This window comes from Gossypium raimondii, chromosome 11 (genome assembly GCF_025698545.1).
Source record: "Gossypium raimondii isolate GPD5lz chromosome 11, ASM2569854v1, whole genome shotgun sequence".
In the NCBI taxonomy this organism is placed as follows: Eukaryota; Viridiplantae; Streptophyta; class Magnoliopsida; order Malvales; family Malvaceae; genus Gossypium; species Gossypium raimondii.
Genome location: NC_068575.1, coordinates 50,157,739 through 50,176,666, shown reverse-complemented (window position 1 = coordinate 50,176,666; position 18,928 = coordinate 50,157,739). Strand labels below are relative to the sequence as shown.

Below are 18,928 nucleotides of genomic sequence, written 5' to 3'. Positions count from 1 at the left end.
TTTGGTGACAGGCAAAAAGCATTGGGGATTTGGTCAAGGAGAAAAACTTGCACGACGGCTCGGACGTCCAACTCCACTGCCACATCATCATCAACGAAGACCTCGTAACTCCACTGCTTCCATTACTCTCTAACCATAAATGTGTACGTGTGTGTGTATATATATATATGTTCCTTGAAAAGTTGGTACATAAGTAAATTGGACTGAGTCTCGAAGTTGTTTGTGTGGTGTGACTTTGATTCAGCGTCTCATTTACTATGTTCCATCACACGCCTTTTGTATTAATTAATGGGATCTGTTTGTTGCGTTTTCATTAATGTTTAGTTTCTAGTCTTTAAGCTTGTAATTTGTTGTATTGTTTATTAGCGATCTTTATTTTAGTTTCTAGTCTTCAATTAATGGCCTGGGTTTTGCTTGTTTTTAGACGATAATAATTTGAGTGTCCATTAAATAATTTCTTTAGCAGCAGCAGGCAAGCAAGCATTTGATTCTAATGTGTTGAATTGGGAAAGGTCTGTGATGGAAGAAGGGGGAAACATTGTAGATTATCCCAAGTGCTCCAAACCTACAACAATGTGTTATTTGATGGATTAAGAACCAATGTGTTGTCCTGCATGTGATTTGAGTTTCCAGTTCATTTACTTGACTGTTGTCTCAAAAACTCATGATCGAGGAGGCTATAGAAAGCTACCCAGAGCAGAGGACAATGTTATAGCTCTAAAGAGTGAGGATATCACTCGAAATATCACGACTATAGCAGATTGGACTAGGGTTTGGCCTTAACGACATCTGCCCTCCCTATATGCTGCCTTCAATGAGGCTGGTTGGCTTTCTTTGTATATTCTCTATTGTGTTAAGCCGAGCTAGCTTCATAAGTTTTTATTTCTAACATGAGATCGATTTGACTTTGGTTGTGTTCATCGATTATCTCATGGGATTGTACCAATATTTGATTATTGGTTGAACAGAAGACTGCTGCTTATGTTCAAAATGTCTGTTTTGATTTTCACTAATAAACATAATGCTCGCCACTTCCAATTTGAAACTCTAAACCAGCAGCAATGCAAACATCTCTTCCACAGTTAATCGATCGCAACAGTTGGATGGATTGATTATTAAGGAACTGCCACAGTTAATTAGAGCCTTTATTCATCAGAAAGCCTATATGTATTCTTTATTCCCAGTCCTTGAGATTGCATATTTTAGCTGCAAAAATTAAATTTTATTTCTTTTTTCTCATGTCCCCACCACAATTACGTATTTCGGTGCTTTGACTCAAAAGAGTCACACTAATAATCCTAGGTGATAGCCACCTGAGCATGAACCTCCCCATTAATGGCTGATGAAACCATAGACATGGGCTTAAACTAAACTAAACAAGGATTAATGCTTCTTGGAGCCTAACCATTCTGCAATTTTGCACTACACTTTGACAGCAACCATGACCTCTGAACAAATTAGGCACTATATAGCTTCATATTTGCAATACCTTCCATCTGTCTAACAACCGGGAATCGTGATCAGGTGAAGATGCAACTAATATTTACTACTAATTATTTGAATTCAAACTTAAAACACTGTAGATTATATATTATTACCAGAAGATAACGAGATCAAAATATCATTACTTGGCTGGCTCTAGTAGGGGCCCTTCGTACACCCAAAAAATGGAGATCCCGCAACTAGAATTTAATTATTCGAACCAGATTATTCAGCCTCACTCTCCAACAGCTTTGTTTTTCATGAGGCTGAAGAGTCTGGTCCCATCTCTTCTGAAGCTGAGAAGCTATTCCTGACAACTTGTTTGGTGTCCCACTCACCGTTCGCCGTTGCGGACACAGGCCTCTTCTGTGCTTCAACCTCGAGCCTTCGCTTGTATTCTGTAATCATTGTTGAAAATAAACCCATTGAATATTTAAATGTTAACAGTTTGGATAATAAGGATAGAACCTTAAAGAAAAGGGTTTACTTTTATTGGTAATTGAACGTCGAGTATATGCCAAAAACTCGTCCCACTTGAATTTCCTAAGCTCTTGCTTTTCCTCCTCGGGAAGCTCAATGTTCGGCTCCCTTCCACACATGAATGCAGCTCTACAGATAAAAAAATTCTACAATGAGTTTCAAAATCCATTAGTCTATCCATCAAAATATATACTCCGTAAGTTGCATTGCCATTAAAAGGGTCGATCTAGAAATACATCTTAGCACATAAAGAAATGATAGAGTCCAGCTTTTTTTTACTTATAGTAGTTGACATAATAGAAAATAAAACCAATGAATATAAGGGGAATAATTGAGATATAAAACTGCCGGACAAATGCAGCACTTTACCATCCCTTTATTTCAGGAGGCTAGGAATCACATACACCTTCATAACTTTTTCACGCTTACCATCTGATATTCTTTATATTCTTTTCTAATTTGCATATGAATATCACTTTTGTTGTATATATCACCAATATACGTTAAGACTTTCAAAGAAATTTCTTAATAAAATGAGCAGCAACTTTAATGAACAGGACTTGTTCTTTATAGCAAATCAATGTTCTTATCAGACTCAGGCTTAAAGGTTTTTTGCAGTTCTATTGAACTATTGAATCAACCTTAATCCAAAACAGTAGAATTTGCATTACAAATAGTGATAAGAGATTCTAAAAATTGTAGTAGCAATCATTACAAGCAAGATAAAAGCCAGCTTATTACCTGTCATATAAACGAGCAGCTTCTTCTTGCGAACCAACTGTCCCTAAGTGAATCTGTTTCTTGTCAACTTTTATTGCTGCCTGCCATTTCATATTTTTGAAGTATACACCCCTCATCATACATTGTTCTTGGTTTTGAAGATGCTTCCTCCTGTGTCGCTTTCTGCGTTTGATTGGTTGCCCTACATATAATAACATTGTTCATGGACATCATACAAAAATGTAGGAACTAAATTGGCTCCAGGTATCTGATTTTGATGCCAATGAGTAATATATGTTTTATCAGGAAGCACCATGGCATGAACTCAGTTCAGAGATATAACATTTTCCTCTTTATTTTTAAGATATAAAAAGTGATAAAAACCATCTCTTCCTCAAATTGCTTCCATATTCATCTCAAGCATGGCATTCATCACAAGCAGGACTCTAAGATAGCCCCGAGAGGAGAATAAACAAAAACAGGATTCAAAAGAGAAAACAGACTTAATTTTCCACATTAAATATCAGCAGATCGGATCATATCATTTTCATAACTTCACATTGTTGATTCTCTAGGCAGTAGTGCCATGCTTCAACTGATGATGGCAAAACTATTGAACTTTAATGAACCAATTGTGCAATAATTTTTATTTTTCTTACTTTGCACAGAGATAAACTTATAAGATGGCCCCAAATTTGGGATACATGAACCAATTAGTGAGAGGCATATTGATGCAAGGATTGTTGGAAATGCTCCTGCCATGAGTCATTGCCTGTTCTGCGGGCCTGAGGGTTCGCCCTCACAGGTTTGTCCTCCGAGGAAAGGCACATTGATAGGGGAATGGTGGCCTTGCTTTATAAGGCCACAATCCTAACTTTGACTGGTAGATGAGGGACCATTTTCTCCCTTGACACTGGTCCCATTAGTCAAGGGTGCCAATCCATTCCATCGCAATGGTGCCATCTGCAAGAATCTGTAGTGACCCCTCAACAAGGCAAGAACAGTATACAAGAGAACAGAGGTGTCATTTTAATCTAGGCTCCACCATCATAAATGCAAATAAGGCCATTTAAGTCTGAATAGACAACCATAACATAAACCCATTAGTGAGTATAAGCTAGTATTTCCAAATACTCAGGTTCCATTAATCCCAAAAGGGCACGAATAGCCAGCTGATGTATTCTTTCTGATCAGATGCAAATAGAATTTGATAAGCTGGAAACCTATTAATATCATCTTAATACACGTACAATTTCAAAGAAAGAAAGAAAGACCAACACAAAACTATAAACAAGTAACAAGCTTTCCAGCTTTATTGATATTAACAAACATTTGGAACACGTTTCTTAAGATACAAACCTGGAAAAGGTTGACTATGATGCTCTTTTGATGAACCAGAGCCAGAAACATTTGGTGATGCAAAGTCAACCTTAGCAATGCTTTTCTGAGAAGCAGCACCAAAGAGTTACATGCAAGTGTTAATTCTACTTCCAAAATAATAAAAATAGTAATAATAATTTGTCTATCACGACATTAAGAACCTTAATCATTTAACATATTCATAAAGTAATTCCAATTGGATGGCTGTGAGTTAAAATAACTTAAAAATAGCACAATAATATGAACTAAAATTTCAGAACAGAGAAGGGTTTGCACAAACAATACAACAGATTCGGAAATACAGACAGCTTTTTTACCTTACAAGTGAAAGCAACTCTGAATCAAGAGTACAGTGGACTAGTAAGCCAAATATGGATGTGCTTAATGAGCATTTTAATTGACACTATTTACCCTGTGATTCTAGCTCAAAAGCAACCGCAATATACTGAACAAATTTTTAAAAAGAAAGGGTGCCTTAGAATGCAACGGCTTATCAAGCATCAACTATTTCTCCATATTGGCAAGGAACCGAGGAATCCTTAGGATCATATACTTGGAAGACGCAAAATAAAATATATTATCGTTTCCTATTGCATCTGTTCTGGTAAGCAGTGTTTTCCTACATCTATTAAATCTTGTATTTCCTCTGGTCATTATGTTCAAGTTCAGGCATCCACTTTTACCGTTAGGTTTTAGATTGGAAGCTTAACATGTTCTGTAAACTATGAGTGAAAAAAAATAATTCTTTCTATTCACTGATTCATAATTACACTGATCCACCTTCTGAATCACTTCTTATAAACTATACATGCCTCCAACAGATGGTGGATATTCATTCAACTATAACTACTACACCAACCATGAAAATTCGCCAACCACATGAAAGTATGCAGTTGACTGGGTACCATGAAAATACAGTTAGCAAAACACTGATGAAAATAGAATGCAATCTCTGCCAGTAATTATCAACTAAGGAGACACTCTATCATGTTTGCATTATTGCATGTTACAAATCTTTCATAGAATATGGAAATAGAGAGGATCCACTATAAAGGGGGAATAGTTCTTTCAAACTAACCATGGTCTTTCTTTTTTTCCCCTTTTTGTGGACAAAGGTGGATGAATGACTCACTTCTAGAATTATTATATTGTGAAAAATACACCAGTAAATATATAATTATGGACAAAACTAAGTTACAACACCGATTTAAGATTAGCAGAGATTTAAGAGGTGAGAAATGAACTATGATGGAAGATTCACAATGGTAATACTCTTTTTTATTCCCCTCTTCATGAACATGTACTAAACCTCACATCCCCCAAGCCCACCCTTGTGTGTACCAGGCATGCTGGTCATTTAAAATAGTGGACACTGATAAATATGTAAAATTGGCCAATAGTTTGACATAAGATAGTGAGAAATTACTAAGGCAAGCATCCATGAACCAAGGGGAAAAGATAAAATCAATCTTTGCAAGCTGACAAGTAGATACAAAAAAGGTAAAAGAATAGTGATACAAAACCGATTCATATCAACACAACCAAGATGTCAAATTAAAACCGTTAGACCATTTAATACTATATCCGGTAGCTTGCTAACAAAGCATTCTTACCCCATGCACGTGATTGATGAAATCTGAGGGCAAGGGATGCGCACTGACTGATTTCGCATTATGACTAGAATTCTCAGGTATATTTCCACTATCAAAAGCTCTAGGAAGTGGAGTCAAAAAGGAACTCCTCCCTGCAAAAGGTCATCAAATTCAGTGAGTGGAATTGTTCAAGCATAACATAGAACCTGTTTATTTACATTCTATCTAACTCGTAATTTAATCAAACAAACTTACGTAGAAAATATAAAAGAAAATAATTGAAGGACATATATGGTGAATTTCCCTACTCATTGCAATCAATAGAAGCAATTAATTTGCAATTTAAAGTACATCACAACCAAAGTTTACCAGAGCAGAGTCCCAGGAGCTTGCGTCTGCGTAAGCTCACCATGTCGGGAAATGCTTTAACCAGCAAACGATGGTTTAATTGGTAGCCCTTTGCATTTATCCCTATGTCTGCTTGTAAGATTACAAAAGATGGGCGTGTATCAGTAGAATAAACAATTTGAAAATGACAAGCATCATATATTGCAAAATGAACAAGATGGAAGATGAAAACAGATGGCCGACAGAGATAGGAAACAGCATCATAAGTAAACAAAGATATCACATATCGTAAAGCAAAAGGATAGAAGGTCAACACATAAACTGAAGGCCATTAATAAGTTAATACAAGTACTGTAATCCGGACAAAGAATTCTGATGGCTGAAAACCAGCCTCTCTCTCGTCATTACGTACGTCTCAGTTCTATAATGCCACACAGAAACTAAAATCTAAGCTCACCATGTACGAACTAAAATCCAGTCCTTTCTCATCTCAGGGGAAATTGTATTCACTTCTAAAAGTTAACCAGGCTCCGGAAAGCGGGCCAGGTGACAATAAGCTTTTTATGTATAAATAAATAAATTAATTCATCATAATTTGCATAAAGTAAAGCCAAAACTTTAATCATATGAAACTAACAAAGTCGCCCAATGACTTTGCCCAAAAAAGATCCCAATTATCTCTCCCAAATAAGTCAACCCACCAACCTACCACCTCTCATGGAAGCAAATGCGGTGAAAAGAAAAAACAAATATAACACAGAACCCAAACCCCAAAATACACAAAAATCAAAGAGAAGAAAGAAACCCACAAACAAACCCAAAGCCTTTAAACCCATCAAAGCGAAAAATGGCGATAACCCCATGACCAGGAAACGCAAAAGCGACCCATTACAAGAAGATAAACAACAAAAAAACACAAGGCATTGTTTTTATCATTTGTTTGGTACCTGAGACAGAAAAAAAAAAGAATAAACAAGGTGATGATGGAGTCAGCGTAGAAACCGAGAGAAAAAGACAGGTTTTGTAAAGTTGACACTAAAATCTGGTGAAAAGAATATATGGATATATATAAACTGTGTTGTTGTGAAGGGACGAAAGGAAGATGGTGCTTGAAGAGAAGAGTGAAGGGAGAAAGAAAAGAGGAGTGTTTTGTTTATGAGAAGTTGGTAGTGGCTCTCATGAGTCATGCATCTACCAACACCTTTTTTTTCTGCATTTATGCTAATTTTTTAGTGGAAAAAAGGCTCCATTTTTATGGAAGGGTGGCGGAGCTGCTGCTGATTGGGTAAACAAGGGAAATGGAAATAATCAAAGAAGCAAAGGGCAAAATCCAAAGGCAAAAGTCTTAGTAATCTGTAGATATGAGAAGAACGTATGTGCTTGTATTTGTGTACTTTTTAATCACCTATGATTCCTCTATTGCCCCCTTTCCTTCTTTCTATGTCTTAGGTCTCTTTACCTTTTCTACATTTACTTTAATACCCTTTTACATAGACTATTATTGGTTTTTTAGGCAAATAATAAGAAATGTTTCCAATTTAGGTGAAAAGTGATTTTTTTCATGGATTTTTTCCTTTCCTTTTTAATTTGAACCAGGTTGAATGTGTGTATTTTTAGTGTGAAAACAGGATCGAATTAAATTAGAAATTAACACTTGCCACAAAATATTCTCATACATATCAGCCATCGAAAGAGGGGATGAGTACAAATCGACAACAGTTCTTGCTCATAAGATAAATCTGAAACACCTATTATTCTCTCTCAAAATGTGCTTGCCTTCCAATCTTTATATGCAATCGGAAGCTAGAGTTGATAGCAACTTCTTATATTTAGAGCATTATGAATCAAGCTTATTACAACTAACTTTTTGCAAATCAAGTATCTCTGCTAGCTCTATACCCTTTTTGAGCCCCCATAGCTCTGCTTTTAAACTATTTGCTTGAAATATTTGAAGTTGTTGAAATATGTTAAGAGTCCTCTTCCTTCACCATTGGAATAAAACAGTAACTTGCCATATTTGGAATATTTAAAATTTATTAAATCATATTTTTGGGGTGAATTGAGATTATAGAATAAATTAAGCCCATCAATGAATATTAATTCATTTTTAAAAATTTATTTAGAAATTAGATCATGTATATCAACTGGATTAAAACTTTGAAAGCTTATCTGTCAACAACTGTTTCACCTTAGTTGTTAATATTATATTGTATTTAGCTATTTTAATTGTTGTTTAAAAGCGATCATGATTGATTTTCATTATATTAGTAAGTCTCAAAACCTTATATAATTGAGAGACTTGTATAGGTTGATGTACTAAGACTCGGGAATTATTAGTGAAAGTGCATTTGTAATTGTAAAATATTTGGGTTATAGTTTTACATGCTATAAGTTCTCAAGGGGAAAATTTAGAGGTGAAAGACCTAATATTTGGGATATAAGAGTGATGTTTTTTACCGGTTGTATTTGATTCAAGGGTAATAGATTCTTCTCATGAACTAGGCTCTACAAATATAGGAAATCAAACTGGATAAATAAACTTTGTTATCCCCTATTTACATTGTGTTTGTCGTAGTTTTTGTAGAAGTGTCTACTTTTAAAGTCACTTCTGCTCATACTTTGTTACTTGTATATTTCATATCTTATAGACGTAGCAACTATTATAAGTCAATGAAGTCAATAAAATCCTATGACCTATCCTACCATTCTCATCTCGAATGAGTACCGAACACTCACTTTCTTCGGATTCGTTACGGCTGAGCCATTTGAATTTGATTTGGCTCATCCTCTATTCGAAACTTGTCATCGTAGTTCCACCACTGTTGGCATGGTGCACTTCTTTGCCTTAGTGGTGAGTGCATGGAAGACACCTACATTCTTGAGGTAGTGCTAGATAACATTGGTGTTGATCGAGGTAGAATAGAAAACAATATTGTTTCCTGAAATCTATAATTCCCGAAGGAAAGAAAAAAGGTAGAGACTAGGTAGCGAAGGCCTAGACAACCAAGCATTAGATTGAAGGTTTCTAATAACCAATTCACCCAATCTTTGTTGTTCGAGCCTTCATTACATAGCTTATTCCATTAGTGATCACTAAGTGGGCAGCAGAGAATGTTCTCAATGTCTTCTTGATGGTTATCGTATAAGGGATAAGTCCGATGAGTGCCATAACTCGCTTATGTAAAAGTGGCATTTGAGAAATAAATTTTATGTAAAGTTTAGAAATTTTATTAAAATCTAAGATTTATAATTTTTATTTCATTTAAGATTTAAATTAATTTTACTAAAATTTGAGATAAACATTATTATATAGAACTAATTTAATAAAAAGTGTGCTTCATAGTTTATACTTGTTATAAAGGAAAACGGTTGTGGAAAGGAAGAAGAAAATATAAAAATCGGCTCTAATAAACTTTAAGTGTTATGATGAAATACTATTATAGAATAGGGTGAGTATTTGATATATATTGGCAGTGCGTTTTTTTAACTCCACAAGCAAAGTTATTAAATTTCCACGTGTCTCAATTTTTAAAAGTTGTTACTATATCCTACATATATTTGATGGAACTTTTAAATTCCATGGACAATTTACTATATGTTTTCTTTAAGATTAACAATAACATAATTAACAACTTTACTAAAAAAATCAATGAATAAATTAATAAACCAACATAAAATTAAACAATTTACATTTAATAAAACACATAATATTTTTGTTATTAGGGAAGAAAATATTGATAAAAGTTGTCTATTATTCATAAATTTTTGGGTCAAAATATTATTCTTAAAAGTTGTATACAACATGGTATATGCCATACTGAAAAAAGGATGATATAGCTTAATCATGAAAACGTCGGAAAGCTACTACACGTCTAACATAATGATTTTGAACCAACCTTAAAATTGTAACATCGAAAACTACCTTCCGTCATTAAAACATTTCCACATCTAGTATATTATTTTACCATATTATTGAAATTATTGGGGTGTTTGAAGCCTAATTTACATTATTATTTAAGAATATGATTAAATTTCACAAATCAATTTTACATTAATTTAGTTATTAAAATATTAAAATCAAATTTAAACAATCAATAAATATTATTATTGGGTATTTTAGTTTTTATACTTTTATAATAAAATCTATAAAAAATCCAAAATAAACATAAAAATAATGGAATTTAAACATATAAAATTATTAATCTTTTAATTTATAAACTTTTTTTCATTAAATTTATTTTTTGGATGTTTACCTTATCCAAAATTTTCACGTTTGTTTGCATTTGGTACTATTTTGGATAGTTGGGAATGGGGAATCATGATATTGGGTTTATTATTTCACAATTTTCTAATTCAATTTTATTGTTGATTATGATTAAATATTATAATATTAAAATGGATGAATGGTTTAATACAGGTCGTAAATTTATTGTTTATCAACATAAGTAGTATTCTAAAGTAATTTTTAATTTCATGTCTATTTACGTGATATATAATGTTTTTAGTGATCAAAATTTTTTTAAAAATATTATACATTAAAACTTCATATTATTCTATAAAAATAAAATTATGAAAACAAATAATATTTTCGTTGGATTCCAGAAAAGAAAATGGAGGAGAATGATGTCATATCACATGGTAGAGAAGAGGGGAGGAAAAGGGCAAAAAGGGGAAAGCATGGAAGCTAAGAGAAATTATGATTGGTGAGGAGTGTGGGTTGGTTGGTTGGTACTTGGTAGCACCGACGATGCCTTCATTGGATGGGCCGCCTGCCATTTCACCCGCCTAGATAAATGTCCCCCCAGCCTCTCTCGTATTCCATTTCCATTTTTCTTCTCTAAACTGCACCCTTACTCATTGTAAGATTTCGTTTAAAAAATATATAATTCGGTTATTAATATTTTTGAAATAATTTTTTTTTTATCTTAACTGATTGCCTGTGACACATTTTTAATCCATATAATAATAATTCTCATCTTCTATACTTTATATTAATTTCAACTTGATTCTATATAAAATATATAAAAAATTTAGATTCTTTTAAATTTAAAAAATCTAAAAATACAGAAAATTCATAAAAAAATTCAAACATAGATAAAGTGAGAGGAAACGAGGGAAATTGGTTTTGATTATAAGAAAAGAAAAGGAAAGGATTTAGAATATAATTTGGCTTTATGATTCAAGTATCGAAAAATAATTTATATGAATTGAAATTTTGAATTATGTTTGAAAAAAATTTTGTGGTATATTTTGTATATTTGTGGTTTAAAAATGACATCAGATCCAATCTCACAAATTTTTGTAAGATTAATTATGGAAAAAGTCATTTAATAGCATGAAATTCAACTTGATGATATTATTAGTTTGATTTTGTTCTATTATTAATCTGTTATTGGATTCTATTGATTATATCTCAATATTGAACAATCTTAAGCTTTACTGCAACAGAATATTTAATTTTCTTGTATGAACATTAGTTTTTAATCAAATTTAAGTTAAAAGATTGAATTTGATTTGTTTTTACCTGTTTTCATGATTTTATGGCAATGCTAAAGATTTCTTGTTGCAACTAACTTGGCAATAACTTTAATTTTTATATAGAATTGTTTTTTTCTAAATAATTGTGAGTTGTTTAATATTTTATATAGAACTAGGGTTAAATTGACAGAAAGTATAACAATTGAGGACAAAATTGTTATTGCACCAACTAAAAAGAGCCACTTGGATGACTAAAAAATAATTTCAAAAATATTAGTAATCAAATTATAACTTTTTAGTTAAAATATCAAAGCGAACACTTGTTTATAATTAAGTGAGTAATAATGTAGTTTACTCTTTTTTCATATTCTCTTTCTATGTATACAATGATGAAGTCGAATAATTTTTTGGGGTCCGAATGAAATTTTAATTTTTTTATATTCTATTATTATTAAACTAAATTATTATTAGTAAAGAGACTTTTAGACAATTATACCATTTAATCAAGGAGTCTATGGTCCTTTATATCCACTTGACTACTTAGCTTCTAATCTATCTATCTATCTATATATATATATATGTTTATTAGCTTCTAATGTTTTACGTATTTAATATATAATTATTGTTTAAAAATATTTTATTTTTAATTGTAGTAGTTAACATAAAATAATATTTATTATTTTAATTATTGAATATAATTAAAATATATTAACTTATAAATTCAAATATTATAATAGAAATTTTTAAATAATAAATAAAGCATTTTTAATATATTCAACATATTAATATAAAATTTAAATTTATTATTATATTTTTAAAAATTTTAATTTTAATTTTAATATTATTATTTTATTTTAATATTAATATTAATATAAAATTCAAATATATTATTATATTTTTTTGAAAATATTTATGTATTTTTATATTTTTATTTATTTTTTAAAATTAGGATCAAATTGTGACCATTTGTAAATTTTGATGGTTAATTTTTAAAATTATGACTAAATTGATATAATATATACAAGTTTAAAGCTAAATTTATGATTATACCGATTTTTAACTACCATGTTACCTCCCAGTTAGTACAATTAACAGAAAACATACCATTTACTAACAAATAAATACAAAATTATTTGAGAATCGAACACAAAATCAATAAGTTTATATAAAAATCCTTTACCACTCTACTAATAATCATATCTATTTTGTGAGTTTAGTAGACTCAAAATACCCTCCACCTAATCGCATAATGAATTTTTTTTTTGAATGGAAACATCAAAGTTTTCATTAGAGATTGACAGTATCAGTCAAAATAGCTTGGTGGATACAAGTAGGATAGTCGTCAATCCAATACAAATCGTTGTCAAGAGTACTGCTAAATTTTGCAGCTGATGGGCAGCCTTGTTGCCTTCCCGTCGCATATGGTTGATACGAAATTCAGCAAACTATTGCAGCAAGAATTTGGCCTTGTCAAGAATTGGTCTAATCTCAGAGAAGTGTTCTTTACTATTCAATCCTTTCATAATCACTCTTGCATCACCTCCAATAATAACATAGGATAATTCCATGTTAATAGCTGTTTCAATGGCTTTAACAGCTGCAATAGCTTTCACAGTAGTAGCAGCGTTTGCTGCAATTGGCAATCGACCACAATTCCTTCAAAGTCTCTTAACACAACTCCCTCCCCTCCATTGTTGTTTGATGCCTTAAAACTAGCATCAAAGTTGACCTTAATAAAATTGGAGGTTTGACTTCTCCATTGGCAGCAAGGTGAAGAACCATAACTTCTTTTGCTTCTCACATTTGCTTCAGTGAAATCCTTGTAGCAATTATTATTACTTTCAACAATTCTCACATCGGTATCATTGGAAATGCGAAAAATGAAGCATTTCTCCAGTTTCATAATGTCCAAAAAAAAAAAAGGAACCTGTCAAAATAATCTTTCTTCAATTCACGAGCTGCAATTTCAATCCATTCCACTCCATTGTTAACGTCCCCATTGCAAATCTGATTCGAAAATCCACTTAAGGCCAATGCACTCTTTGCAATAGGACATTCACGTAGGGCATGCATAATATCTTCTGACATATTTCTACTTCTTAAACAAGCAAAACTTGCGCCTTGTATTCGTGCATTCAAAGCACAACCCGAGGGGAGAATATTATTGCACACTCTCCAACAAAAGATCTTGATTTTATTGCTCACCTTCGCTTTCCATATGCATTTTCCATGCAATTCTATGAGGTCCCAAGTCCCAACTCGTTAACCGATTGAAGCAAACATCTATACCAACTTCAAACTGAGTAATTCCCGTCAGCATTCCAATTCCAAATAAGTATATCTTCAGCATTCTGGTTCACCAACGAAATCTTGCAAATTGCCTCTGCTTCCTCTTTAGAGAACTCCCTCTTAATAAGGTTTTCCCTCCAAACCATTCGGCTTGCATCAATGAGTTCACAAACCTTAGACTCTTCGTTGAAGTTGGTACAAGGGGATAGAGCCAAGGAATTTAATTGGGTTGGAATCCAAACATCTTCTTTAACTCGTGTGGTGAGACCATTTCTAATCCACCATCTAGCACCTTTATGAAGAATAGCTTTGCTGCTCCAAATGTTTCTCCAAAGGAAAGAGGGGTTGCAACCAACACTTGCTTCCATAAAGGAACAATTCAGAAAGTATCTAGCTTTAAAGACTTCATGGCAAAGTGAGTTCTTGTTGCGAAGGAGACGCCATCCTTGTTTCACTAAAAGAGAAAGGTTGAATAAATGCAAATCCCGAAACCCCATGTCCCCTATACTCTTTGGTTGACAAACATTGTTCCATTTGAGCCAAGATATTTCTTGGAAGTGTTTGATGAGGAGCCTTTTCTCCTCAGCTGAAACATGCAAGAATTTGACCAATTTTGGTAATGTAAACCCATCTGTCAATTGGAAGTTGATTTGGAAGTGTAAGGCTCCTCAAAGAGTTCGTGTATTTCTACGGTTGTTGTGGCAAAATAAGATTTTGATTAATGGGGAGCGGGCTCGACGACATATGACTAATGAAGACCATTGTGTTTGTTGTGGAAATCCCATTGAGACAAGCTTACATGCCATAAGAGATTGTGAGTTCTCAAAAGTGGTTTGGAAGACGATGATTCTTAATTCAGTTAGGAATATGTTCTTTTCAACGAATCTGAATATACGGTTACAGCCAATAACTTGTTAGCTCAAGAGGAATTGACTATGAAGGAGGAAAATTGGCCAATTTTGCTTGCAAAATTGTGTGGCTATTATGAAAAAGCCGAAATAATTTCCTTTTCAATAATAGCCATGGTAATGTTGATGTTGTTGTAGGTACAAGTTTAGCCTGGGCTGAGAGCTTTGTAAACTCAAAATCTTGTGAACTCTATTGCATTTAGATGGTGTTGGGTGATCATTGGAGACCGTCGGAGAAAGGGTGAGTTAAGTTGAATGTAGATAGTGCATTGTTGGAAAGCAATAATACTGTTGCAATTAGAGGAGTATTTAGAGACCATGATGCTAATTGGATGTTCGATTTTGCTATATGGATTGAAAAGGATTTAGTTTTCAAAATTGAGGTAAGAGTTATATTAGAAGGCCTCAATTTAGCATGGGCGTTTGGTTTTAGGCAATTGGAGTTGGAGTGTGATTATACTTTAGTTGTGGAAGCTAGCTTAGTTGGTGGTGCAAGTACTAGTATGTTTTCAGAGTTGCGTTTGATTAGTCAACTTTTATGTCAAAATTGGAAGGTTCAGTTTTGACACATCCCTAGGGAACTTAACAAAGTAGATGATTGGATGGCTAAATCGGGAAGCGAGAATTATGATGAGATGCAAGTATTTGAAGAGGCCTTAACCCTTATTACGAGAGCTTTTCAAGGTTGATCTTGATTCTATGGTTGTTACTTCTAGTTAACTTGTTGTCTTTGCATTCGCTTTCTAGTTGTTTCTTGTTACAAAAAAAAAATTTAAGGGGCAAGTGATTGAAATGTTACAACTAGGGGTGAGCAAAACTCGATTCGACTCCGAAAAAATTGAAAAAAAATTCGAATTTCGAGTTAAACGAATCGAGTTATTTGAGTTAATCGAGTTATTCGAATCAACTTGAATTTTTTTTCGAATTTCGAGTTCGAATCGAGTTGAGTTTTCGAATTCGAATAACTCGAATAATTCGAATAATTCGAATATCAAACTATAATATTTTACATTTTTACCCCAAACTCCCAAACCTTTTTACTTTTCCCTCAAAACTTTTACTCCTTCCCATTTTCCCCCCAAAACTTTTACTCCCCTTCCCTCCCAACCCCCCAATCTACCCAAAATCCATTTCCCACCAAAATTTTACTCTTCCATTTATTTTTTCTCCAAATTTTACTCCCAAAAACCCTCAAAACCTTTTATTTTCCCCCAAAATTTTTACTCCCTCCCACTTTTCCCCTAAAACTTTTATTCTCTTCCCATCCCACCTCCAATCTATCCCAAACCCTCCCCCCTCCAATTTTTTTTTAAATATTTTCCCTCCAAAATTTTACTCCCCCTATTTACTTTCCCTCAAATTTTATTCCCAAAACTTTTATTTTTCCCTAAACTTTTACTTCTCACCTTTACTCTCAAATAAAAATCAAAATTATCCAAAAAATACTAAACATAAATAGTAATAATTTTATTTATATCTACTATTTATATTATTAAATTAAATTTCACATTTTCTATTATTTATATTATTGAATTGTTTAGTCATATTGAATATTTATATTAAAATTGAATTATTAATTATGCCATAAAATATTCGTGTTAGAATTTTATATTGGTATTAATTTCACATTTTATTTTATAATAACTTTTATTAAAAATCATATTTTTACATTTAATATATTTTTAATTCTAAAATACATAGTGACAAGAATCAAGATAATTGAAACAACTAAGCAAGCAAAGAAGCTAACCAATATATAAAAATTAATAAATAAATTATGAAGTGATGAAAGTTAATAAAAAAATTGATTAATGTGGACAAATTTTATTATGATGGGCGACAATGGTTACAAGGACCCAAAATTATTTTTTTAAATTTAACTCGAACAAATATATTCGATTCGAATTCCAACTCACTCGACTCGATTCGAGAAAACTTCAAATAAAGTTAGGATGATAAAATGAGATTTGAAAACTCGATTAACTCAAAAATTTTCGATTCGATTCGATCGAATGCTCACCCCTAGTTACAACCTAAAAACGTTATTGACCAAAATATAACATTTTATAGTTGAGAGGTAAAAAAACAAATTTAACCAAATTTAAACAAATTTTTAACATTTCTTTTGATAGAAAATATTAAAGTTTTAATTGTATGTTTCGCATTTGAAAAATAAAAATAATAAACGATCATAGTTTTTTTATGGTATATTAAAATGTAAAAGAAAAACGTGGGACATTTTAACAATGTTGCTGACATTCAAATATTTCATTTTTAAAAGAACCAAAAAAATTGATGGCGTCCATGAGAAAGCCCAAAGAGGGCCCGAATCTTTAACAGATATATAGGTAGCGGCCCAACCATAATAAAACGTGGTACCAGAAGACCCAAATCTATATATAAAGGCGGTTTTCAAGACCCAAAACTAAAACGGCGAAGGCTAATAGATAAGCAGCGTGAGCAGCGAAAGCTAGCTAGGGTTTCTTTCCTTACAGAATGATTTACGACGTCAATTCTCCACTCTTCCGCTCATTCCTCAGCCAGAAGGGCGGCTCCTCCGACAAAAGGTTCCTCTCTCTCTCTCTCTCTATATATATATATATATATATATGCATCTTTATCCTTTTCCATCCTAATTTATGCGTAAACTTGCTACCGTCTTAGTTCAGTTTCAATGTTATTAACGTAAATAATTATAGTCACTGGGAGTTGATGAAATGTTGACGTATTCTCTTTTCAAGATTTGTGTTTGCTATTTTAATGGGAATGTTGGTCAAAGGGGAAATTTTATCAAGTGCTTATTTTGATTCCGGCGGAAACTTGGCCAGAAAAATGTTCACGAATTGTTTATTTCAATTATTTAGCATGTATTTTTCAACTATTCGATGAAAGCTAATTATTTTTTGGGGAAGATTGTGATTGCGAACAATGAGGATGATGTTTAGAATTAGATTCTTTGTGTTTATGTTGTTTGAACATATATAGAGAGGGCTTTATTTGCACTGGGCTTAGCTTGCTGGTTTATTTTGTGATTGATTCTTATGAAATTAGGAGGATATGGTTGCTAATTGCTTTAGATGTCTCTAGCAGTTATGGTTACTGAAACTGCATCCACTGGACTCTATTCAATAACCTGCAACTTGCGACTTAGGAAGCTTTTATCAATCTCTCTGACACTCAGTGAAGCCTGTTTTATGGCCAGCTCTTTCTAGATACAACATTGAATTGTTTCTTTTATGGTTTATGTTCTCAATTTGGGGAAAGATTTGTTTGTATTTCTAGTTTAGCTTGTTATGCTGTTTAAACAACTTGTTTTCTTTCCCATGCTTTGTCTTGTGCTACAAATGATGATTATGTGAGGTTTTCCAATGCGTCATTTGCAATCTGCCTCGCTGAAATCTTATTGTAAGAAAAGGTTTTGTTCCGGTGAGATGCTTCTAATCTGTGGGTGTAACTTTTGCTTGGCTTTTCAGGAAAATGGAGGAGCAGAAGCCAAAGGAACAGAGACCCAAAGCAAGTGAGAACAAACCTGTTATGACAGAGTAACTGATGCTTTTTTTTAGTCTGCTTTAAGATGGGACAGGTTGGTTGTTGTTTTAGAATGGAAATTACTGTTGATGTTTCTAATTTCTATATTATAACAGTTTTTCTTGTTTGATTTGGAATGAACATGTTCTTATCTGGCATTCAAGCTTCTATTTTCCTGATGTTATTTTAGTTCGTGCTGGAATATTCATAGATTTTTCTCTTTGCTGGGGGCATGATGACATTGTTGGCAGTTTGGTCCCCTATTGCTTCATTGTAATTTATGGAGCCATTATGAGTTTTATGACCATGTTGGGCCTTATTTTACTTGTTAATTTATAGGGGAAGTATTGCTAATGTAGAGCCAAATCTGCATTAAGCCGATTCTCGAGATTGGAATTAAATTAAAACTTACAAGGATTTCTAGTAAACTATACTTGCAAAGTATGATCAAGTGTATAATGTTGATGATTGAAATGAACTATCCGATTTAAGACAGACATTTATGGGGGAGCGAAGATAGCCTTATCCGTTACTACTTCTGTTACAAAGATGGGCTTTCAGTTGGTTTTATTCAAAAAAGGTGATAACCAGTAAATTTGAGGTTCCGAGTTCAGTATGTGTGATATGTTTTAATCCCCAAGGACGTATGGTTGATGATATATGCCAAAGAATTGCCATGTTTGTCAAAAAGCCCTCTCCGACAAAATGAGAAAATTCATTTCT

General features: G+C 32.8%; 2 protein-coding genes across 7 annotated transcripts; one reads left to right on the top strand and one right to left on the bottom strand.

The window, feature by feature from the left end:
- Positions 1 to 1,200: 1,200 nt before the first annotated feature.
- LOC105803307 (ethylene-responsive transcription factor-like protein At4g13040) lies at positions 1,201 to 7,379 on the bottom strand. 6 transcript variants are annotated; one of them, XR_001136412.2, is made up of 8 exons: positions 6,950 to 7,378; positions 6,024 to 6,131; positions 5,676 to 5,806; positions 4,042 to 4,126; positions 2,704 to 2,884; positions 1,970 to 2,091; positions 1,599 to 1,880; positions 1,201 to 1,500 (listed from the first exon to the last, which is right to left on the bottom strand). XR_001136412.2 is itself a non-coding variant. In XM_012635424.2 (7 exons), the coding sequence occupies exons 2-7, from the start codon at positions 6,064 to 6,066 to the stop codon at positions 1,741 to 1,743; spliced, it is 702 nt and encodes a 233-aa protein (XP_012490878.1). In that variant the 5' UTR covers positions 6,067 to 6,134; positions 6,950 to 7,379; the 3' UTR covers positions 1,201 to 1,740. The 6 variants fall into 6 exon arrangements, 4 of the variants coding, with proteins under 4 accessions (XP_012490878.1, XP_012490875.1, XP_012490879.1 ...); XR_001136413.2 differs by having other exon boundaries at positions 1,201 to 1,496; XM_012635424.2 differs by having other exon boundaries at positions 1,201 to 1,880; positions 6,024 to 6,134; positions 6,950 to 7,379.
- Positions 7,380 to 17,086: 9,707 nt separating this feature from the next.
- Positions 17,087 to 18,524, top strand: LOC105803309 (wound-induced basic protein). Its single transcript, XM_012635427.2, has 2 exons — positions 17,087 to 17,244; positions 18,151 to 18,524. Exons 1-2 carry the CDS (start codon positions 17,174 to 17,176, stop codon positions 18,221 to 18,223), a joined length of 144 nt encoding a protein of 47 aa, XP_012490881.1. The 5' UTR covers positions 17,087 to 17,173; the 3' UTR covers positions 18,224 to 18,524.
- The last annotated feature ends 404 nt before the right edge of the window (positions 18,525 to 18,928 follow it).

Coding starts and splice junctions, on each gene's coding strand:
- LOC105803309 (XM_012635427.2), top strand. CDS start 17,174: ATGATTTACGACGTCAATTCTCCACTCTTCCGCTCATTCCTCAGCCAG. Junction 17,245..18,150: donor GGCGGCTCCTCCGACAAAAG/GTTCCTCTCTCT, acceptor TTGGCTTTTCAG/GAAAATGGAGGAGCAGAAGC.
- LOC105803307 (XM_012635424.2), bottom strand. CDS start 6,066: ATGGTGAGCTTACGCAGACGCAAGCTCCTGGGACTCTGCTCTG. Junction 4,127..5,675: donor TCATCAATCACGTGCATGGG/GTAAGAATGCTT, acceptor GCTGCTTCTCAG/AAAAGCATTGCTAAGGTTGA. Junction 2,092..2,703: donor GCTGCTCGTTTATATGACAG/GTAATAAGCTGG, acceptor TTTTATCTGTAG/AGCTGCATTCATGTGTGGAA.